Source organism: Esox lucius, chromosome 18 (genome assembly GCF_011004845.1).
Source record: "Esox lucius isolate fEsoLuc1 chromosome 18, fEsoLuc1.pri, whole genome shotgun sequence".
NCBI lineage: Eukaryota > Metazoa > Chordata > Actinopteri > Esociformes > Esocidae > Esox > Esox lucius.
Window position 1 is genome coordinate 25,608,017 of NC_047586.1, and position 24,913 is coordinate 25,632,929.

Below are 24,913 nucleotides of genomic sequence, written 5' to 3' on the forward strand. Positions count from 1 at the left end.
CTCGCTGGCCAGGTTTATTGTCATACAAGGTTGTGCAAGGAGTGCACTCGTCACCTTCTCTCTACTAGACTTACTGCAAGATCTTTCTCTCCCTCTCATTCTCCCCCTCCATTTAATTACTTCCCATGGTTGCAGTTTTAACAATTTTCATCTGATATTGTCGACATATGTCTTCTCATGTAATACATTATTATTATTTGCTCAGGTTTTGAAAGTTCAAAAGGTTTTGAAAGTTCAAAAGGTTTAGAAAGTTCAAAAGGTTTAGAAAGTTCAAAAGGTTTGAAAGTTCAAAAGGTTTGGAAAGTTCAAAAGGTTTTGAAAGTTTTACACATGGAAACACGTGTTATATGTGACATTGAATGTGGTCATTCAGAAAACCCTCAACAGAAACAAAATCATTTCGGAGGTCCTTGGTTTCTGTAGCACCTTTATTCAATGTCCAACCATTCCTGAGCAAATATTTAGCATTTTTATTAACTGTCTGTATACATGATACAGAAACAATTTATTTTAAGGAGTTTTGTAAATACCAGAGTATGCATGTTCAAGAAAACTATTGGCACATATAGTAGTTTCATACTAGTGAACTAAACGGCTTGATTGATAATTTACACAAATTCTTAGCTCCCATTGATACCATTCATTACTCTTTAAAACATTTTGGGCTAGGATTCATTCAAACCCACCAATATTTATGCAGTCTTTATTTACAACACTCATCCTACGCCCACACACTGCTAATTCCCAAAAATATTATCTGGTAGTAGTTTTAGGCTTTTATACAGTAAGATAGACTGCTATGTGTTTACATTTGACCATGCTAAAAAGTGATACTGCAATGCCGGTTTGATTGAATTGTTCCCTTGGTCTGGGATGTCCCATTTCATTAGTGACATCATGATCACACTTCATGAGATAAATAATCCCAGGGGCTGACTATGGAATAGTGGGAAATATTTGGGAATAGTCTGGAACAAACAAGGATACTTTCCGATCTGGCAGTCAAAAGTTAAACTAAGCAATAGCAATACATGCTTTTTCCCCCACATATACAAACAGCTTTTATAAAAGTGCATGGTAATGAATACATGAAAAATATTATTGTAATTTAAAGTATTATATTCTTTTAGACCTAAGGCAGTATGAGTTTTTAAGTTTTGTTTTGTTGTCTTCCTGCTGTGGGTAGCAACAGTTCATCTCAATGGGGCTGGGTCAATGAGAGCATGGGAGAGGCTGCAGCAGGATGGAGTTTGGTTGTCCTTGACGACAACATTTCCTTGACTCCCAGTGTTACCACTTGCCAGGGATAGGAACCCCACATTCGTACCATCCTACAAAGAGATGTGGCGTACGCCGGCCGATAGGGCCAAAGCTGACTGGCTCTTGCCTGTAAGAGCGATAGTAACCTGTACGGGGAACAGGACAATGTGTTATAATTCAAACATTGTTGTAAATGCCCAATGTACAGTGGATAAGAGCTGTTCTTATGAACGAGGCAAAGCCGAGTGCCTGGATATAGCCTTTAGCTGTGGTAATTTGGCCATATCCCACAAACCCCTGAGGTGCCTTATTGTATACATGCATATAATATATTTATGAATGTAATATAAATGGGTTACCAATGCTAAGAGAAAACAGTAGGAAGTGTGTTTTTGTCCTACATATGGTATATACTTTCATATACCATGGCTTTCAGACAGTCAGCATTCAAACATTCAAACCACATGGTTTATAGCGTATTAGGAATTCATGTAACACATTTGGAATGTTCTGTTTGAGGATTTTTGTATTTGGTCTAGAACACTGAGGATATTGAGGTTGTATTATACTGTAAAGAAAATAATTCTATTGGTGAGGGATACATTCTGGGAGTTACACTTTCTAGTAATTTGTTTTACCTTGTGCTGTAGGCAGAAACGTTGAGAGGTTGGGGGATCCTGTCCTCCCATCTAGGTAAGAGTCTACAAATTGGCAATGGTCCTCACCATTACCGAATGAGTCTGCTATACTGTAGAAAATGTCTGGAGGGATAGAGAAAGCTGTCAATTTATAATAGATGACCCTGTCAAACAATATTCCATTACGTCATGAGAAAGAGCCTGGTTGGCTGCGTTATATTGTAAAAACAATATAACACATAGGTTAGTAGTGTAGGAGAGATAAAGAGTGACAAAGAGTGTGTTTTAGGGTGTTTTCACACCTGTTCACTTTCAGATTATTTTTTTTTACTCTGGTTTTCTGTAGATGTCTGCTACTGTTTTTCTGTATATTTTTGGTGTTGGATTTGCTTGAGGATCCCTTTGTCAAAAAATTCCCCATGTTCAATACTCAGTATTAAACACAGTTTTCAGTGCCTTACTACCTATTTTAGTGGCATAACATAAAAGAAAAATGGAGCATTCTTTTTTTTATTTACCCACGTGTCACATAGGTCTTTTTGCAGTATAGTTGGGTCAGTGTGTCCAAGAGTTCCAATCCATTTTGCGACATACTGAAAGTGCTTTAAGGTCCATCAGAGGGCAGTGTAAATAGATGTTGGACAGGGCTGCCTCGACTAATCGTGCTTTAGCCTGCAAACTCAACTTCAGTTGTCTGCCAGGGAATGTGACCCCTCTCCAGCACGTGACACATTTATCTACCTTCATCTTCCGAACCTGCTCTAGTGTTATAAGGCAAAACAATTATTGCGAATTATACAGCATGAAAATTGTGAAGGAATAACATTTTAATAACAAGTCCCCCCTCCCTGTCTCCCTCTCAAAACCCACCAAACGAGAAAGCCAGATTTGACTTCCTACTGACACTCCTTCCAACATGTCTTGGAAAGCAGTCAAGGAGTTAGAATCACACAGCCGAGATCCCTTGTGTGTGTGTTTGTGTGTGTGTGTGTGGGTGTGTGTGCTTATTTGTGCCAGTTCGAGTGGCCTAAGGGAAGCAGAGTGAGACATGATTTCAGCAGCAGGTGGCCACTAGTCTATAAAACAACGAGACAACAGACTGACTAGACAGCCAATTCAAAAATGGAGCTTGGAACATGCCTAGTTATCTTCCAAGTTTATTATTTAGCTAGCAGTAACATAAATGTTGTTGTCAGGCACGTTTCCACAACTGTTTAAAATATTACAGTAATGGTAGAAGTCACAAATTACTTCCTTGCTGTGCATATTGGTCCCATGTTCCTAAGTTGATAGAGCATGGGGCCGACAACACCAGACAATTAGGTTCAATTTCTAGGTGGGGCCACTATGATTTCTTTGGGGTGAAATCTATGAACTCATTAAGTTGCTCTGGGTAAGACCATCTGCTAAATGACTAAAAGATTCTCCTGATAAACATAGGTCTAAGTACGCCATCTAGCTTGAAGTAGCCTACATTGTTAATTTCTTCCCTTATTCATTCTGTTAACAAATAAATACATAAACACATAAAAAATGTGGTTAACATTGCAATCATTTCTATGTGCAGGCCCCTGACGAGAGAAACATGACACCCTGGTGAAGAAATACAGCTCCATCCCATGACCGTGGTTTCATTCCAGGTCAAACACTGTGGTAGTGAAATGAGTGAGTGAGAAGTTAACAGCAGTACCTTTCAGCCCATCTCCCATGAAGATCTTGTATCTTAACGAATTGCACAGGACCACGCCCACGAACTTCCTGTACCAGGTCCTCTTGACAAACTGGCTGCCTTTACATGCACTGTGCTGGGGATTGTACCGGAAGGAGAATGGGATCCAGATAGGCTCTCCATCTGGAAGGGAGGAGGCGGTGAACAGGAGAGAGTACTGTTTAGCTCATATGGTAAGAGTGAGCTTAACAAGGCCAACGTCAAGGCTGTCACTCCCACTGGGTCACATATACAGTTACTGGAAATATTTGGATGCTGACACAATTTTAATAATTTTGGCTCTGTACACCACTACAATGGATTTGAAATGAAACAACTGAGATGACTTTCAGCTTTCATTCAAGGGGTTAAACATTAATATCATATGAAACGTTTAGGAATCCAAACACTTTCATACACAGTCTCCTTATTTCAGTGGCTCAAATAACACTATCATAAATATAATTCTTTGCAAGCAATCCATGCTTGAAGTCTGGAACGCATGGACATCACCAAACAGGAGGGTTTCCTCCTTTGTGATGCTTTGCCAGGCCTTTACTGTAGCTGTCTTCAGATGTTTGTTCGTGGGTCTTTCTGCCTTAAGTTTTGTCTTCAGCAAGTGACATGCACGAGATCAGGTGACTGACGTGGCCAAAAATGTCTCTGCCTTAAAAAACTACTGGATTGCATTCGCAGTATGTTTTTGGACATTGTCAATCTGTAAAGTGAAGCATCGTCCATGGACGTCCGGGCATTTTTGTATTGCAGAGCTCACCAGTGCATTCTTTGTTTCTCAGAATGTACCAAACTGTTGATTTGGCCACTCGTAAGTGTCCTGCTATCTCTCTGATGGATAATTTTTTGCAGCCTAAGGATGGCCAGTTTCACTTGCTTTGAGAGCTCCTTTGATCGCATGTTGTGGGTTCTAAGCAAAAACTGCGAATGCCACACCTGGAATCAACTCCAGACCTTTTACCTCGTTAATTGAAGAAGAAATAACAAAGGAATAGCCCACACCTGTCCATGAAACAGCTTTTGAGTCAATAGTCCAATTACTTTTGGTCCCTTGAAAAAGAGGGGACTACATATTAAAGAGCTGTAATTCCTAAACCCTTCCTCCAATTTGGATTTGACTTAAGGGTAAGAACAAATTGTCAAAATTTCGACAATGATGGCATTTATTGACAAGTTAATACATTTTTCGAAAGTAGCAAAAAGTTCTGTACTGCCGATTGACTCACTTGGCGGCTGTAAGGACGGCCAAGTACAGGAAACTGTCATGAAAGCATACCTGTGCATCCCTGCAACATCTGTACAGGCTGAAAAGGTTTTCTCGGCTGAGGGACTGATAGACAACAAACTACGTAAGCCTAATTGTCTAGTCCCGGAGCATGTGGACATGCTAATTTTTCAAACAAGAATAAATTATCATAATAATATGGACATTGCCTAATGATTCTTTACATTTTTGTTAAGATCTTGCATCTATGGATGCGCTAGCCAGATTTTGTTTGGTTTTTGTTAATTTAATTTATATAACTTATTCCTTTAAAGCTTCCTTCCAAGGATATTTTTTATTCAATGGAACTGGAATGCATCAGTAGGTTTTTGATTTAATTCAGACTGTCACGCAACTCTGTTAGTTTATATATTAAGTGTAGTTTCATTTGGAAAGTATAGTATTATGGGACTGTATATAAAAATAGCTGGCTAGATGGTCTAATACATGTTGCATGTTGTTGTTATGGCCAGAAAACATTGACACAAAGACGTTAGCTAATGTAAGGCAATTCATACATATCTCTGCACTAATTCATGGGAAACAATGCATGTTTTTTTAACAACGTTTATAGTTAATTTGCAACTGTGGAAAAGCTTGTAACAATCATTTGAAATAAATCCCTTGTTATAAAATACTAATGACTTGACAGGCCTATGCATTAGGTTATTTAACTTCTGTTATGGCATTTCTGAATCTGAGTAAAAGTATATCTAGCCTAATTGTTTAAATTAAAACATTAATGAGGTTGTTAACCACATTTTTTAATAAAACGTTGAATTTATTGCATAACATATTACAATTTACATACTTTTTTTTCATTTAGTACCTCTCTTTTTGGCACGAGTGGATGGGATCGACTATTCGACGACAAAAGCTGAAGAATTATAGATAGTGAAATTATTTGTCATGCCTATCCCTACTGTGAATATCCTCAAAGTAAAGCTGAGAGACTGCACTTTAAGCCCATAGTCATTATTTAACTGTAACTTGAATATATTTTGGTAAACAGGCAAAATAACAAAACTTGCGTCAGTGTCCAAATATTTCTGTATCCTAACTGTATCTCAAAGACGCATTAACTCTCTTTTAGGTCAATTTGGATACAAGTGTGGTGCTAAAATAGCACATTTAAACTGTGGAGGTGAATGGTTAAGCTCTCAGATTGTCTTTAATGGCAGTCACTCTGGAAATAGCAGAGTGCCTGGCCATGTTACACAAAGAGAGCCTGACATTAATACGGCCACTCAACCTGTCAGTTCTCACAAAACCTCATCAGGACTAACTGCAATCAACTCAACCCATTTACTGCCAATTCATGCTATGCCAAAGTCCCTCAATTCAGCTACTAAGTTAATCACCACCATTCATTGTGGTTTGATAGCACCCAAGGGAGGTGAAGGGGTTAGGAATTCCCATTAGCTAACCTCACGATCGCCAATCTTCGAAATACCTGCCTGATTCTCTAAATTAAAAACAATAAATGTAAAGTCAAGCTCAGGTGTCTGCAGCCTTTTGTACAGTATGTCTATAAACAGCTCACTTCAACTGTAAATTTGGGTTTCCTCAAATGTGCTGAAACTGAATGTGTAAAGGCGCACATTTTTTGTCACTAATTAATAAACAATATCGATGGAACTCACCAGGGGGCCGTTCAATTAGAAGAGGGTCGTCTGAAAAAGAGAAAACATTCGTTGACAATTCTGGTGTTGGATACAGATCTAGAATCCTCATTTAATTATCCTGTTGATAGTGTATTTGAGGTTCAAACAGGTTTAAAAATGTATTAATATACAAAATTATTATTATTCATAGTCACTTTTGCTGTTATTTGTTATTATTTTCCATGGAAAGTGATTTCTTACATTTTCTGATTTATGGATATATAATCTTTACTTCAACACTATTGCCAAATAAAGGTTACCTAATTTACCAATAAAAGCAATTAAAAACAATTACGGCTAGCTTCAATAGCTGGTGTTCGCTCCTTTGGCTGAAATAACTTTACGTAACCATTCCTGTCTATCACATTCCTACATTGACTGGGATAGAGTTATGCCCATTCTTCAGAGTACTATGTCAACTGTGTCATGTTTGAGGGCATTCTTGCATGCACGGCCCTCATCAAGTCCCCCACAGCATTTCGATAGGATTGAGATCTGGGCTTTTACTTGGACATTCCATTACACTCAATTTTCTTTTTGAGTAATTCTGTTGTAGCATTGCTTGTATGTTTGGGTCATTCTCCTGTTGTAAGATCCATGTTTGATTTTTGACAACATGTTTTCACACAGTCTTCAAAATTCTCTAGCACAATATGGAATTCATAGTTTACACAATTATGGCAAGTTGACCAGACCCTGAGTCAGCAAAGCAGCCCCAAACCATAATGCCCAGGTGTTGTTTGGCAAACGTCAGTTGTGTCTGTACTTTACTATAGTTCATATAAAAAGTGTTATATTCAGAGACCACTGCACCTTATTCTTGCCTTTGCAAAAAAGTTAAAAAGGAAGGTTTTGAGTGAGGGACAGAAGGGTTCAAATTAAGAGACCACTGCAAATTGAACGCTTCTGTTCCTCACTCAAAACATTCCTTTTCAACTTTTTTGGAAAGGAAAGAAAAAGGCGCAGTGGTCTCTTAATTCTTTCCGGAGCTGTATATATATACACTCACCTAAAGGATTATTAGGAACACCATACTAATACTGTGTTTGACCCCCTTTCGCCTTCAGAACTGCTTTAATTCTACGTGGCATTGATTCAACAAGGTGCTGAAAGCATTCTTTAGAAATGTTGGCCCATATTGATAGGATACCATCTTGCAGTTGATGGAGATTTGTGGGATGCACATCCAGGGCACGAAGCTCCTGTTCCACCACATCCCAAAGATGCTCTATTGGGTTGAGATCTGGTGACTGTGGGGGCCATTTCAGTACAGTGAACTCATTGTCATGTTCAAGAAACCAATTTGAAATGATTCGAGCTTTGCGACATGGTGCATTATCCTGCTGGAAGTAGCCATCAGAGGATGGGTACATGATCAATCAATCAATCAAAATTTATTTATAAAGCGCTTTTTACAACAGCAGTTGTCACAAAGTGCTTTACAGAGACACCCGGCCTTAAACCCCAAGGAGCAAACAACAGTAGTGTTGAATTTCAGTGGCTAGGAAAAACTCCCTAAGAAGGTCGAATTTTAGGAAGAAACCTAGAGAGGACCCAGGCTCAGAGGGGTGACCAGTCCTCTTCTGGCTGTGCCGGGTGAGATATTAAGAGTCCAATTGGAATAATAAATAAATTTCTCTTGGCTAAATCCAGAGTATATTTGATTTTAGACTAGGTCAGAAGTATGACCAGGTGGACAAGGACAGGAACAGCAACGGTCCCCCCAAACCAGGTAATCCGCAGGTGTGGACCAGGACCTCATCTCCTTCTAAAATTTAAAATTGGAGGAAACTGAGAAAAGTTAGTAGTACATCCCTCATGTCCCCCAGCACAATAATATAGCAGCGTAACACCTTGGAAACTGAGACGGGGGGGTCCGGTGACACTGTGGCCCTACCCGGGGGAGGCCCCGGACAGGGCCCCACAGGCAGGAAATCAATCCAACCACATTGCCAGGCATCAACCAAAGGGACACCCACCAACCGCAACCCCCCTGAATGAGGGCCGAGTATTGCTAGTAGCGTACAGCCCAACTGCACAAGTGCGCAATAGAGAATCAACAACAAGCCAGTGACTCTTCCCCCGAAGGGCATTGGAGGGAGGGCATCCCAGTGGCGACGAGAGCCCACCTGGCAAGACAGCAAGGGTGGACAGTATCAAGCCTACTGGTCACCTTCACGCCCCCGGGCCAGGCTACACCTAATTATAAACCGTGCTGTAGAGATGAGTTTTTAGTAGACACTTGAAAGTTTGCACTGAGTTTGCATTTCTAACCTTAATTGGCAGATCATTCCACAGGAGTGGAGCTCTATGAGAAAAGGCCCTGCCGCCAATTGTTTGTTTAGAAATTCTAGGTACAATTAAAAGGCCTGCGTCTTGCGATCTAAGGTTACGTGTAGGTATATATGGCTGGATCATTTCAGCAAGGTAAGTAGGAGCAAGTCCATGTATTGATTTATAGGTTAAGAGTAAAACCTTAAATCAGCCCTAACCCTAACAGGCAGCCAATGTAAGGATGCCAGGACAGGAGTAATGTGTTCAAATTTTTTTGTTCTAGTTAGGATTCTAGCAGCTGTGTGCAGCACTAATTGAAGTTTATTTATTAATTTGTCTGGATAACCAGAGATAAGAGCATTGCAGTAATCTAATCTAGAAGTAACGAAAGCATGGATTAATTTTTCTGCATCAGTTTTTGATAGGAAGTTTCTAATTTTTGCGATGTTTCGAAGATGAAAATAAGCAACTCTTGAGACATATTTTATATGTTCTTCAAAGGAGAGGTCAGGGTCAAGGGTAACGCCAAGGTTTTTTACAGTTTTTTGGGATACGACCATGCAGCCGTCGAGGTTCACAGTGAGATCTGCTAACAACGCTATTTGTTTTTTGGGTCCTAAAAGGAGCATTTCTGTTTTATTTGAGTTTAAGAGCAAGAAATTCTCTGTCATCCACTTCCTAATATCTGAAACGCATGCTTCCAAAATAGCTAATTTAGGGGCTTCTCCATGCTTCATTGAAATATATAACTGTGTGTCATCAGCGTAACAGTGAAAGTTTACATTGTGATTTCGGATTACATCGCCCAGAGGGAGCATGTATAGTGAGAAAAGTAATGGGCCCAGAACTGAGCCTTGAGGAACTCCAAAGCATACCTTTGACTTGTCAGAGGATATGCCATCCACACTAACGAACTGATATCTTTCAGATAAATAAGATTTAAACCAGGCTAGAACATGTCCACGTAGCCCAATATTGGTTTCCAGTCTCTCTAAGAGAAGGGAGTGATCAATAGTGTCAAAAGCAGCACTAAGATCAAGAAGCAACAGGACGGATGCGGAACCTTTGTCTGAGGCCATTAGAAGGTCATTTGTTACCTTCACGAGTGCAGTCTCAGTACTATGATGGGATCTAAAACCAGACTGGAATATTTCATAAATGTTTTTTGTCTTTAGGAAGGCATTCAGTTGTTGGGAAACACATTTTTCTAAGATTTTTGAGAGGAACGGGAGGTTCGATATTGGCCTATAATTGTTTAATATGTCGGGATCTAGATTAGATTTTTTAGAAGAGGCTTAATTTCCGCAATTTTTAGTGAGTTTGGTACGCATCCGGAGGAAAGGGAGCAATTTATTATGTTCAGCATTGGCTGACCTAGCACAGGAAATAACTCCTTAAGTAATTTTGTAGGAATCGGGTCTAGCTGAGAGTTTGTGGGTTTAGAACTCATTACAAATTTTGTAAATGTGTCGAGCGATACGGTATCAAAAAACTCAAGTGTCCCATTGACACCTGATCAGGGAGGCTCCGGAAATTTTCCGGACAACCGAGATTTTTAGGACCATAACTATTTAAGGATTCAGTTATTTGTTTTCTAATGGTGACGATCTTTTCATCAAAGTAGTTCATGTATTCATTACAACTAAAAGTGAAGACCCACTTCACTTGCTAAGCTTTGCTTTTTTGTTAACTTTGCAACTGTATCAAAGAGAAATTTTGGATTGTTTTTGTTCGCCTCAATCAGGTTGGAGAAATAAGCTGATCGAGCAGACGTGAGTGATTTTCGGTATTGTACTGTACTGTCTATCCAGGCTAGTCTAAATACTTCCAACTTGGTGGAGCGCCACTTTCGCTCCAATTTTCTGGAGGCTTGCTTAAGTGCTCTAGTATTGTCGGTGTACCAAGGAGCAAGTTTCTTGTTGCGTATTTCTTTAGTTTTTAGTGGTGCAACTATGTCTAATGTATTTCGCAGTATTGAGTTTAGATCCTCAATTTGATCGTTTACAGATTTATTTACTCTGTCATTTAAGAGCGAACTAGTAAGAATATCAAGGAATTTATTTGTAATCCGAGAATTTATAGTACGGCTTTTGAAACTCATTGTTTGGGGGGCAAGTGAATTTCTTGTTTTAACGGTAAATGTAATAAGACAGTGATCCGATAATCCAGGATTTTGGGGGTAAATTATTAGATCTACAATATCTATTTCTCGTGACAGGACTAAATCTAAGGTATGATTGTGGCAATGTGTTGGACCTGAGACATGTAGAGGATCATGGGGGTTTTCCATATGGATATTGAAATCGCCAAAAATTAGAATACTATCTGCCATGACTACAAGGTTAGACAAGAATTCTGGAAACTCATTGAGGAACAATGTGTATGGCCCGGGGGGCCTATAAATAGTAGCTATGTAAAATGAATTATCGGCCTGGTTAACTTTCATGAGTAAAACTTCGAAAGAATGAAACTCTGTGATATGTTTGAGAGTAAGTTTATATTTACTGTCATAAATATTAGCGACACCCCCTCCTAATCGGGATGCACGAGGGATATGATCACTAGTATAGCCAGGAGGAGAGGCCTCATTTAAGGCAGTGAATTCTTTAGGCTTTAGCCACGTTTCACATAAACCAATAGCATCTAGTTTATGATCAGAGATTAATTCATTTACCGCAACTGCCTTTGGAGCAAGAGATCTAATATTTAGGAGTCCCATTTTGAGATGCGAAGTGATACAATTATTTTTATTTTTGACCGAGGTGGAGGAAGGCTTTATCTTAATAAGGTTGTTTTTGTTAGCACTACCTTGTTTAACTTTTCTCAGCCTGGAACGAGTCACAGTGGCAATTGGTAAAGCTGTACTAACTACTCTGGCTATGCTATTGACAGACTCCACTATGCTAGCAGGCTGGCTAACAGCCTGCAGCCTGACCTGCACCCTATCTCATGTTAAAGCTATAGGAGTGAGACTCCTGTCAATGTTCCTAGACAAAAGAAGAGCACCACTCCAGCTAGGATGGAGTCCGTCGCTCCTCAGCAGATCAGGCCTGGCCCTATTTCTGGGAGAGTCCCAAAAAGAAGGCCAGTTATCTACAAACTCTACCTCCTGCGACGGGCAGAACTCCGTTTTCAGCCAGCGATTGAGTTGCGCAAGTCTGCTGTAGAGCTCGTCACCACCCCTAGCTGGGAGGGGGCCAGAGACAATTACTCGATGCCGACACATCTTTCTATCTAATTTACACGCTGATGCTATGTTCTGCTTCGTAACCTCTGACTGTTTCATCCTAACATCGTTGGTGCCAACGTGGATAACAATATCTCTGTACTCTCTATACTTGCCAGTTTTAGACTTCGCTAGCACCAACCCCAGATTTGCGGCTACGTCGGTGGCTCTGCCCCCGGTAAACAATGTACGATCGCCGGCTGATTCTTTAGTCTAATACTGCGTGTGATGGAATCGCCAATGACTAAAGTTTTCAGTTTTTCAAGTCCACCGGTAGAACATGCCTGCCGACCATTCCCCTCCGAAGACGGCTCGGGTCTTGACTCCGACTCCAGTGGGGAAAACCTGTTCAAAGTCTCAGTTGGTTTAGCAACGATTCAGGTTTAACTGGTCGACGGCATTTCTTCCCAGTGACCAAGAGAAAGTTATTGCCCGGCTGCAGGAGCTGTGCCGGGGGGCTAACAAAACTATCGTTTCTACCTGGTGGCACTGACGCAGATTTTTCTATTTCTACACTAGCATAATCCTTGCCTGGCATTTGCGTCAGAAGCCGAGCCTCTAACTCTGCTATCTTTAACTTAAGACGAACATTCTCCTCCGTGTTGTTGCTACAACAATTACAGTGAAAAGGCATTGTAATGATACTTAGCCTCGGGTGTTCAGGGGTGAGTAGTTCTGTTAATTATGTCCAAAAAGAGTCCTGGTGTAGAAAAGTTGGGTAAGAGGTCAACAGATAAATATTGCGTTGGTAAAACTCTAAAATAGAATTTTGACCAATTAGTTTATATCGAGTAAATTCGAAAAAGTTTGGCAGGTAGCCAGGTAGGTAACAGCAGGCAGGGTACAGCACGTCAACAATCCCACAATGCAGTTCGTCTCAGGAAAAAGCCACAACTACATGGTGGTCATAAAGGGATGGACATGGTCAGAAACAATGCTCAGGTAGGCCGTGGCATTTAAACGATGCCCAATTGGCACTAAGGGGCCTAAAGTGTGCCAAGAAAACATCCCCCACACCATTACACCACCACCACCAGCCTGCACAGTGGTAACAAGGCATGATGGATCCATGCTCTCATTCTGTTTACGCCAAATTCTGACTCTACTATCTAAATGTCTCAACAGAAATCGAGACTCATCAGACCAGGCAACATTCTTCCAGTCTTCAACTGTCCAATTTTGGTGAGCTCGTGCAAATTGTAGCCATACCATACCATCTTCTTCCGCTTATCTGGGGCCGGGTCGCGGGGGCAGCAGTCTAAGCAGGGATGCCCAGACTTCCCTCTCCCCAGACACTTCCTCTAGCTTTTCCGGGGGGACACAGAGGCATTCCCAGGCCAGCCGGGAGACATAGTCCCTCCAGCGTGTCCTAGGTCTTCCCCGGGGTCTCCTCCCGGTGGGACGGGACCGGAACACCTTCCCAGGAAGGCGTTCTGGAGGCATCCGAAAAAGATGCCCAAGCCACCTCAGCTGACCCCTCTCGATGTGGAGGAGCAGCGGCTCTACTCTGAGCTCCTCCCGGGTGACCGAGCTTCTCACCCTATCTCTAAGGGATCGCCCGGCCACCCTGCGGAGAAAGCTCATTTCGGCCGCCTGTATCCGGGATCTTGTCCTTTCGGTCATGACCCAAAGCTCATGACCATAGGTGAGAGTAGGAACGTAGATTGACTGGTAAATCGAGAGCTTCGCCTTGCGGCTCAGCTCTTTCTTCACCACGACAGACCGATACATCGACTGCATTACTGCAGAAGCTGCACCGATCCGTCTGTCAATCTCCCGTTCCATCCTTCCCTCACTCGTGAACAAGACCCCTAGATACTTAAACTCATCCACTTGAGGCAGGCACTCTCCACCAACCTGAAGTGGGCAAGCCACCCTTTTCCGACTGAGGACCATGGCCTCGGATTTGGAGGTACTGATTTTCATCCCCACCGCTTCACACTCGGCTGCAAACCGTCCCAGTGCATGCTGAAGGTCCTGGTTAGAAGGGGCCAACACGACAACATCATCTGCAAAGAGCAGAGACGAAATTGTGTGTTCCCCAAACCTGACACCCTCCGGCCCCTGGCTGCGCCTAGAAATTCTGTCCATAAAAATTACGAACAGAACCGGTGACAAAGGGCAGCCCTGCCGGAGTCCAACATGCACTGGGAACAAGTCTGACTTACTGCCGGCAATGCGGACCAAGCTCCAGCTTCGGTTGTACAGGGACCTGACAGCCCTTAGCAAAGGACCCAGGACCCCATATTCCCCAAGCACCCTCCACAAGATGCCGCGAGGGACACAGTCGAAAGCCTTCTCCAAATCCACAAAACACATGTGGATTGGTTGGGCAAACTCCCATGAACCTTCCAACACCCCGTAGAGGGTATAGAGCTGGTCCAGTGTTCCACGGCCCGGACGAAAACCACACTGTTCCTCCTGAATCCGAGGTTCTACTATCGGCCTTATTCTCCTCTCCAGAACCCTGGCATAGACTTTCCCGGGGAGGCTGAGAAGTGTGATCCCCCTATAGTTGGAACACACCCTCCGGTCCCCCTTCTTAAAAAGAGGGACCACCACCCCGGTCTGCCATCCCAGAGGCACTGTCCCCGACCGCCACGCGATGTTGCACAGGCGTGTCAACCAAGACAGCCCCACAACATCCAGAGACTTGAGGTACTCAGGGCGGATCTCATCCACCCCCGGTCCCTTGCCACCGAGGAGTTTCTTGACCACCTCAGTGACTTCAGCCCGGGTGATGGACGAGTCCACCTCTGAGCCCTCATCCTCTGCTTCCTCAATGGAAGAAGTGACAGCGGGATTGAGGAGATCCTCGAAGTACTCCTTCCACCGCCCGACGACATCCTCAGTTGAGGTCAACAGCTGCCCACCTCTACTGTAAACAGCGTTGGTAGGGCACTGTTCCCTCTCCTGAGGCGCCGGATGGTTTGCCAGAATCTCTTCGAGGCCAGCTGATAGTCCTTCTCCATGGCCTCACCGAACTCCTCCCAGGCCCGAGTTTTTGCCTCCACAACCACCCGGGCTGCAGCCCGCTTGGCCTGTCGGTACCCGTCAGCTGCGTCAGGAGTCCCACAAGCCAACCAGGCCTGATAGGACTCCTTCTTCAGCTTGACGGCATCCCTTACTTCCGGTGTCCACCACCGGGTTCGGGGATTGCCGCCTCGACAGGCACCGGAGACCTTACGGCCACAGCTCCGAGCGGCCGCTTCGACAATGGCGGTGGAGAACATGGTCCACTCAGACTCAATATCTCCAGCCTCCCTCGGGATCCAGTCGAAGCTCTGCCGGAGGTGGGAGTTAAAGATCTCTCTGACAGGAGACTCGGCCAGACGTTCCCAGCAGACCCTTACAGTACACTTGGGCCTGCCGAGTCTGTCCAGCTTCCTCCCCCGCCATCGGATCCAACTCACCACCAGGTGGTGATCAGTTGACAGCTCCGCCCCTCTCTTCACCCGAGTGTCCAAGACATACGACCGCAGGTCAGATGAGACGACAACAAAGTCGATCATCGACCTGCGGCCTAGGGTGTCCTGGTGCCACGTGCACTGATGGACACCCTTATGCTTGAACATGGTGTTCGTTATGGACAAACTGTGACTAGCACAGAAGTCCAATAACTGAACACCACTCGGGTTCAGATCAGGGGGGCCGTTCCTCCCAATCACGCCCCTCCAGGTGTCACTGTCGTTGCCCACGTGGGCGTTGAAGTCCCCCAGTAGAACAATAGAGTCAAACAACAGTGAGAGACCTATACCCGACCCGTAGGCGCAGGGAAACGACCCTCTCGTTCACCGGGGTAAACTCCAACACATGGCGGCAGAGCTGGGGAGCTATAAGCAAACCCACACCAGCCCGCCGCCTCTCACCATGGGCAACTCCAGAGTGGTGAAGAGTCCATCCTCTCTCAAGGAGTGTGGTTCCAGAGCCCAAGCCGTGCGTAGAGGTGATCCCGACTACCTCTAATCGGAACCTCTCAACCTCACGCACTAACTCAGGCTCCTTCCCCGCCAGCGAGGTGACATTCCACGTCCCTAGAGCTAGTTTCCGTGTCCAGAGATCAGGTTGTCTAGGCCCCTGCCTTCGACCGCCACCCGATCCTCTTCGCACCGGCCCCTTATGGTCCCTCCTGTGGGTGGTGAGCCCACGGGAGGGCGGCCCCACGTCGCCCGTTCGGGCTGAGCCCGGCCGGGCCCCATGGGGGAAGGCCCGGCCACCAGGCGCTCGCATACGAGCCCCAACCCCGGGCCTGGCTCCAGGGTGGGGCCCCGGCTGCGCCATACCGGGCGACGTCACGGTGCTCATAATTTTATTCATCATTAAGGGGGGTTTGAACCGCTCTTAGTCTGACCCGTCGCCTAAGACCTGTTTGCCTTGGGAGACCCTACCAGGGGCATATAGCCCCAGACAACATAGCTCCTAGGGTCACTTGGGTACACAAACCCCTCCACCACGTTAAGGTGGCAGTTCCACGTTAAGGAGCCTCTTTTCCTATTTGTAGTGGAGATGAGTTGTACCCGGTGGGGTCCTCTGCTGTTGTAGCCCATCCGCCTCAAGGTTGTGCGTGTTGTGGCTTCACAAATGCTTTGCTGCATACCTCGGTTGTAACGAGTGGTTATTTCAGTCAAAGTTGCTCTTTTATCAGCTTGAATCAGTCGGCCCATTCTCCTCTGACCTCTAGCATCAACAAGGCATTTTCGCCCACAGGACTGCCGCATACTGGATGTTTTTCCCTTATCACACCATTCTTTGTAAACCCTAGAAATGGTTGTGCGTGAAGATCCCAGAAATACTCAGACCGGCCCGTCTGGCACCAACAACCATGCCACGCTCAAAATTGCTTCAATCACCTTTCTTTCCCATTCTGACATTCAGTTTGGAGTTCAGGAGATTGTCTTGACCAGGGCCACACCCCTAAATGCATTGAAGCAACTTCCATGTGATTGGTTGATTAGATAATTGTATTAATGAGAAATTGTACAGGTGTTCCTAATAATCCTTTAGGTGAGTGTATATAAACTGTGATATTAAATCCTAAGGAGAGGATTGAAGACTAAGGTAGTACATAAATTACATATTATACCAAAAACAAAAACCAGTTTTAACTAATGAGAACCATTTACAATACTACTGTCTGAAAATATACAAAAACTTTACAATGCATCCTTAAGATCCTACAGCGGTAGGCGTTGCTTTAGTGAAGACCTAATCAAAATCTGCTAAGCATAACCATTTGTGGACACAAAGTGAAACTGATCCTAGGTCAGTGTTGGACAATCTCACCTACCACTTATACAAACCTGATTCAGTGACATAGGTGAGTGTGTCGCTGAGCGGTCCAAGGCCAAACACATTCTTTGCCTGGACTTTGAAGTAGTACCTGAGGTCAAAGAAACCCAGAAAAAAACGGTGCATGTGAAAGAGATATCCATAAATAGTTATTTAGCCAGATTTGTTGCCACGTGGAAGGTGTTTTGACCTTAATCAATAGAGCAGATGGCTGCACTCAACTCCTGCCCCATCAGAGAGGAGAGGTTCTTTTTTAAGAAAAAAATTTGTTATTATGAATCTAAAGTGAGCAGAGTGCTGCAAAATGTGGCAACGGTTGAAATGTGATAAGGGGGGAGAGGAAGAAGTTGAGAGGAAGAATGCTAGGTAGCTTGAAAGGGGGAATGAAGGAGAGAAATGGAGGGGGGGGTCCTTTCAGCAGCAATTTCACACTGAGTTTTTTTTGACGACATGATGTCCATCTTGGCAGACATGAGGTCTGAGCTCACTTCATTTTAGTCTCAGTGTGTTTTAAATACATTCTGGAAAGGGAAGGAATTATTCAATCCCTCTGAATCAAAACAACACTGAGACAAGGTTTGGAGGGTTTGCAATCTTTTCCATACCGTGGGTAAATGTGTGTGTGTGTGTGTGTACACGAGAATGTGTTCTCGCTCTGCTGTAGGGTTACGAACAGTAACTTCACGGTCCGCTAATTTCCACCTAAACCCTCTAACGATGTAAAGTCTGCCAGCCTGGATCCAATCACTTGGGCCTCTTGGAAACTCTGAGCAAAATATCATAAAGGAAAAGTAATAAGAGGGCAAAGGAAAGGAAAGGGAGTGAAAAAATACAGTGAAAAAAATGAAAAACACTGTTTTTCAGATCTAGATGTAACATAAGGATGCATTCTGTGAAAAATGCATATAACACAATCTTTCTTGAAACCTCTCACTTTGGGTAGGTGGTGTAAAGCAAGTGGTTTTGATTACATGGGGCACATATCAGTACATAGATGAGATACAGTAGTAGATCATTTTCAGGGGCCTGTTTTGGCTCAACAGCACCACTTCTTCAACCAGTGACTAATCATTGTAAAATGCAGTTCTCTGATGTAAAATAAAATGTCACACATATAAGATTGCTTCCTGAGATTTGGTTGTTTAGCTAGCAGAATTCTTGGGCTTGTTGTTCAGCCGATGTAAGATTGGTGTGTAGTCTGTGTGTGTGTGTCTACAGAAGCAGATTCTTAATTTGATCACCCTGAGGAGCAAGCAACACATATATTGAAACACATATATTCCCCCTATAGGGGAGAACGGGGTGATTTGAGCCTGTGGGGTTAGTTGAGCCTCCCCTTTTTCTAGGCCAGCATAGACAAAATTGGTCATGTGACCAATGATCTTTGAAGAGTCATCCACTTTATTCACCCTATGATGGAGAGAGGCACATGGAATGAGTGGTAAACACATTTAAGTTAAAAAACCAATAGATTTTTTTATGTTCAAGGAGTCAATATTCTTGTGTCTAAACAAGTAAAAAAAAAATCTCCCACGTGTTAGAGCTTTAGAAAGTTACAACATGAGGCTATACTGTTAGCATGACTTTAGCTCTAAACTGATGGATGATACAAGTTTGTTGAAATGGTTGGGATGGGGTAATTTGAGCCAAAAGGGTTGGTGTAATTTGAGCCAATGACCTCCCGTACCATCAACCCATACCATGAGTCCTGATTCCTGACCCAGCCTGAACCATTAAACAGACTCATGAATCTTAAAACACTTGTCCATAAGTGATGCTACTGGTTCTCCTGCCCATTTGGGGTATGTGTCTCCAGGAAACATACTTCCCTCCCCTAAAGCCACAGCAATTAAACCTAGAATGAAAAGGAAGAAAGTAAAAACAAAAATCTTGACCAACGCATCAGAAAAGCTAGTGCTGGAAATGCACACAATGACAGAGAAAATAAAAAGACTGAAAAAGAGAAGAAAAAGGCCCTGAAAGGGTGAAAATAAACCAAGAAGAAAACACATATCTACAGTAGCTCAGAGGAAAGTAACATAAATATTTTGCTTAATGACACCACTGACTATGACAGTTCAGAAGATGACTTGAATGATGATGGGGACAATAATCTGTCTGCATTAGACTATATGAGGTGAAAATGTAAATTTTTACTTCAACATAATCAATGTCACAATTTATCCCTATATGGCTCAACTTATCCTCTCCCTAGGCTCAACTTACCCCTCATTGGGGGCAAGTTGAGCCAAGAGATCACTTTGTTTTGAAAACTATTTTAGATCCGAAGTGATAATTCCCAGGGGTGCACCATATCATGAAATATATGTACATATTGAAGTTGGAGACATTACTGTCATGCCTTCACTTTAAAGCCGACTCAAGTAAAAACTGGCTCAATTCACCCCGCTCTCCCCTATGGCTACTGGACTTACTTTTAAAAACATGGATATTTCAGTTGTTTTTTATTCATTTCTTTCACAAGGGTGCAAACTGCACATAGTAACAGCAATAAATGATACAAATTAGTTTGAGAAAGGTTGTCGCGTCATTCAAGGATCACACCTCTGAAACTTGGTAGCTTGATGTAAAATGGCACGCTATGACTTTCTCATCAAATAATTTTCATAACATCAATATTCAAATGACAGATTTATTGTTTTACATTGGGTTATTTCGGGAAATGAACTAAATGTAATGATCCTAAAGATGGTTCCACAACACTAGGTTACATCACTGAATAGATTTCCTGTGTACAGCAATGGCTATAAAGAATGCTCATAATAACAAAAATGGGGTAAACATTTTTCCATATGAAAAGGGAACATGAAAACAATTCCTATCTGAAAGTGATAATACTGTGTAAAGCATGGCGCAAGCTCAGTATACCTCTATATTACAAATGTAGCAAATTAAAAACATTAGTGTTTATGTGTGCACTGACCATTGATCAGCACTTATCAAGTGTGTGGAGTTGTCGTACGACACCTGACCGTGTGTGTGTGTGTGTCAGATACAAATCGTACTCATCTGTTTAGGCCGACATGTGTCTGTTGGGGCATGGCTAATGCTTGGGTCTCAATTGTTCACTCAGGTCTGGCTACCAGACGTAAAGGAAATGTCTGTACATCCCATGAACCTATCTTCCTGACCAAGCGTAATTTTGGGTACTGTGTGTAGCAGAGCGGGTGCCATAGAGGGAAAGCTTTACAGATTTTTGGAAAAGCTAACTAACCACCTGCCAGACACCTTGTTTCCCTTAGGTACGTTGTTCTGTTTTCGTTGGATTCTCACATTTTAAGATACACACACGAATCATATCACCCAGAGCTGTGTGAGTGCATGAGTGTTTGTCTGCCCGTTACCCAGCCACAAGCCATGGCTGGTCAGGTTTCCCGCTCATGATGTTTCAACACATGCTCTGCATTAACTGTTGTCCGATGTATAACAGAGCATATCTCTCTCTCTCTCGTTGTTGCATGTGAAAATTAATCTCACGTGTAATGGTAGCTAATCCTGGTTACAGAGTTATGGAGTGTTTAAGGTTGAGGATGAGTGGTTTAAGGAGGGGAATGTATGTTTGAAGTTTGAAGGTTAGTGGTTTAAGATGGAAGGTGTGGTTTATGGTTGTAGAACAGTCTTTTTCTACTAAACTAAATAAAATTGAAGAACAGAGGGAAATGAGAGAAAGAGGAGATACTAAGTGAGAGATTGTGATAGTTGATTTGGACTCAGTGAAGTCACCTAAGAACCTAATAGCAACCTACATTTTGTTACCTCCATATCATTCACATTACACAGACCAATGTGCTCCATTTGACCCAAAAACTGTTTTTAGTTGGCTGTGTCTAATTCTGAAATTACATTATTTTGAAATTACACAACCTTTCTATTAAATTTGAGGAACAGTTACTTTAAGTAGTAACAACGGACCCTTGGGTTTGCATATAAAAAGATGTTTCTGCATGCTTGTTATAGCACATGGTTTCTGAAACACCTACATCACAATGAAGCTTTGTTTTTCATATCTGTGAGTGTGAGCGTGTGTGTGCTTGTGCTTGTGATGTCTACTGCAACTACATTCTACTCTGTTCCACTATGTCTGCTGTTATTACATTCCTGTGTGTTTTATAGCCAGCCACTTGGACATTTCACACACACAAATCTACACCGCGTTTCTCACCTGGAGTTGGGTTTGAGGTTTTCAACAGCCAGGTGTGTGCCGCTGGATGTGCTAGAGGACCACCGGTTGTTAAGCACATCATCGTAGGAGGCGCTGTGAACCATGTAGCCTGTATGGGTCACACACATGGATAGGTTCAAGTGGGAAAGTTCTCCAGAGGTTACAGATTAGAAATGAAAAAAATAAAGCATTTTTACATTTGAGAAAAAAAAGAAAGAGGTGCCCATGTAAGATTTGATGGTTAGCAAAAAGTAAAAGTGGCCTGACTGGAAAGATTTGCTTTTCAGTGGTTTTAGACTTCAAACAACCCAATACATTGTAGATCAGCCAACCATAACCCATACAGAGCCAGCCTTTTGTTTTGCCTCTCATCTCTCACACATGGAAGGTAATCCTCCATAAATCCCTAGGGTGAGTCCTAAGGTCAGACAAAGCTCAGATCATGCCACTCTGCCAGGGAGTGTCCCACCTCCTGCCAAGATGTGTTCCTTTTCAATGTTTATAGGCCTAATATTTCTCTTGGAGACATGCCAACACAGCTGGCTCGAGGAGGAGAAGAGGATGAGGACTAATACAAAAGAGATAATTGTGTGCTTTCTTCTTACTTTTTTAATACATATCTCTTGGCATTTGTAATGCTTTATTTGATAGAGGCAGTGAGGAAAGTTAGAGGACACTTTTCACTAATAGAGTAGTGGGCCAGAGTTTCATTCCTACTGCAGCATACAATGGATATAAAAAGTCTACACACCCCTGTTAAAATGCCAGGTTTTTGTGATGTAAAAGAATGAGACAAAGATAAATCATGTCAGAACTTTTTTCACTTTTAATGTGACCTATAAAGTGAACAATTCAATTGAAAAACAAACTGAAATCTTTGATGGTGAAAAACGAAAAATAAAAACCTTTACAATAACCTGGTTGCAGAAGTGTGCACACCCTCTTTTAACTGGGGATATGGCTGTGTTCAGAATTAACCAATCACATTCAAACTCATGTTAAATAGAAGTCATTACACACCTGCCATAATTTAAAGTGACTCTGATTAATCAAAAATAAAGTTCAGCTGTTGAATTTTCCTTTCTGAGTTGCTTCTCAGAGCAAAAGCTATGGTGTGCAGAGAGCTTCCAAAGCATCAGAGGGATCTCATTGTTGAAAGATATCAGTCAGGAGAAGGGTACCAAAGAATTTCCAAAGCATTTGATATACCATGGAATACAGTGAAGAAAGTAATCATGAAGTGGAGAAAATATGGCACAACAGAGACATTACCAAGAACTGGACGTCCCTCATAAATTGATGAAAAGACGAGAAGAAAACTGGTCAGGGAGGCTTCCAAGAGGCCTACAGCAACATTACCGGAACTGCAGGAATTTCTGGCAAGTACTGGCTGTGTAGTACATGTGACAACAATCTCCTGTACTCTTCATATTAATGGGCTATGGGGTAGGGTGGCAAGACGGTAGCCTTTTCTTACAAAGAAAAACATCCAAGCCCGGCTTAAGTTTGAAAAACAAACATCAAGTCTCCCAAAAGCATATGGGGAAATGTGTTATAGTCTGATGAAAGGTTGAACTTTTTGGCCATGATTCCAAAAGGTATGTTTGGCGCAAAAACAACACTGCACATCGCCCAAAGAACACCATACCCACAGTGAAGCATGGTGGTGGCAGCATCATGCTTTGGGGCTGTTTTTTTTCAACTGGAACCCGGGCCTTAGTCAGGGTGGAGGGAATTATGAACAGTTCCAAATACCAGGCAATTTTGGCAAAAACCTTCAGGCGTCCATTGGAAAGCTGAAGATAAAGAGGAAGTTCACCTTTCAGCATGACAACGACCCAAAGCACACATCCAAATCCACAAAAGCATGGCTTCATCAGAAGAAGATTAACCTTTTGGAATGGCCCAGCCAGAGCTCAGACCTGAATCCATTCATTCATTCATTCATTCATCTTCTTCCGCTTCATCCGGGGCCGGGTCGCGGGGGCAGCAGTCTAAGCAGAGATGCCCAGACATCCCTCTCCCCAGACACTTCCTCCAGCTCTTCCGGGGGGACACCGAGGCGTTCCCAGGCCAGCCGGGAGACATAGTCCCTCCAGCGTGTCCTAGGTCTTCCCCGGGGTCTCCTCCCGGTGGGACGGGACCGGAACACCCTCCCAGGAAGGCGTTCCGGAGGCATCCGAAACAGATGCCAAAGCCACCTCAGCTGACCCCTCTCGATGTGGAGGAGCAGCGGCTCTACTCCGAGCTCCTCCCGGGTGACCGAGCATCTCTAAGGGATTGCCCAGCCACCCTACGGAGAAAGCTCATTTCGGCCGCCTGAATCCGGGATCTTGTCCTTTCGGTCATGACCCAAAGCTCATGACCATAGGTGAGAGTAGGAACGTAGATTGACCGGTAAATCGAGAGCTTCGCCTTACGGCTTAGCTCTTTCTTCAACACGACAGACTGATACATCGACCGCATTACTGCAGAAGCTGCACCGATCAGTCTGTCAATCTCCCGTTCCATCCTTCCCTCACTCGTGAACAAGACCCCTAGATACTTAACCATCCATGGTCGACGTCCGCGATATCGCGGACAGTGCTCATTTGCATAAATATTAGATTTATCGAAAAATTGATTTGCCATAATCGTCCGATTCCAATGGTATATTATTTGTAGCCACTTTCCTGAAGCGTTCCGTGTATAATTGGGGTTGTCCGTGTATAATATGGGTTGTATAGTTGTATAGTTTGGGTTGCTATGAGAACCTTTCACCAGGCAATGACATTGCCAATGCATCTTAGAAAGGCTCATTTGTACACTACTATGAATATTACAAGCGTGTACATCACTATATAAGATGTTTTGAACCATAATACATCGTTTGTATTATATATAAGATATAAAAAATAATATTTAGTCAAAATAGTATGGGGATGTTCTTGAGTTTTTGGGAAGAAGTTGGTAATTTTTCTGAGTTTATAAAATATATAAGTCCAAACGTAACTAGCAATCTAGTGCTGCCACCTGCTGGCCGTTTTGTGTCATTAAACTAAAGGAACCGTTATATTGGGTTATTATCTTTCATGTTATAGTGTTTCATTTCTAGGTTGAAGAACCACATTTTTGGGGGTGCCTATATTTTTTACCTTCTATTATATAATTATTTCATTATTTTCAACCCAATTACAGTGTAATTTGGTAGTAAAGGCATGAAAGTATGAGGAAATACCATTGACACAAAATCTCATAATGCTTTCAAAAAAAAATCTTAATGCTGAATGGCAGAAATGTTTTCAGAATTTTTTTTTTTGCCTTTCAAACAGATGAGTTTTATAAATAGTGACCCAGAAGTCTGTTTTTATGTGTTTTTATTGTAGCCAGAGGGGTTGCTATTACCAGGATAC

General features: G+C 42.8%; 1 protein-coding gene across 5 annotated transcripts in view; it reads right to left on the bottom strand.

Annotated features, from left to right (window-relative positions):
• Positions 1-300: 300 nt before the first annotated feature.
• Positions 301-24,913, bottom strand: part of fndc1 (fibronectin type III domain containing 1) — a 69,281-nt gene continuing 44,668 nt past the window's right edge. For all 5 annotated transcript variants that reach the window (XM_020056507.2, XM_013138453.3, XM_020056506.2 and 2 more), the window contains 6 exons: positions 21,522-21,630; positions 17,350-17,429; positions 6,529-6,558; positions 3,589-3,750; positions 1,899-2,021; positions 301-1,406 (listed from right to left, as the gene is read on the bottom strand). In XM_020056507.2, the coding sequence (XP_019912066.2) occupies positions 1,291-1,406; positions 1,899-2,021; positions 3,589-3,750; positions 6,529-6,558; positions 17,350-17,429; positions 21,522-21,630 (620 nt within the window). In that variant the 3' untranslated portion in view covers positions 301-1,290. The remainder of the gene's footprint in view (positions 1,407-1,898; positions 2,022-3,588; positions 3,751-6,528; positions 6,559-17,349; positions 17,430-21,521; positions 21,631-24,913) is intronic.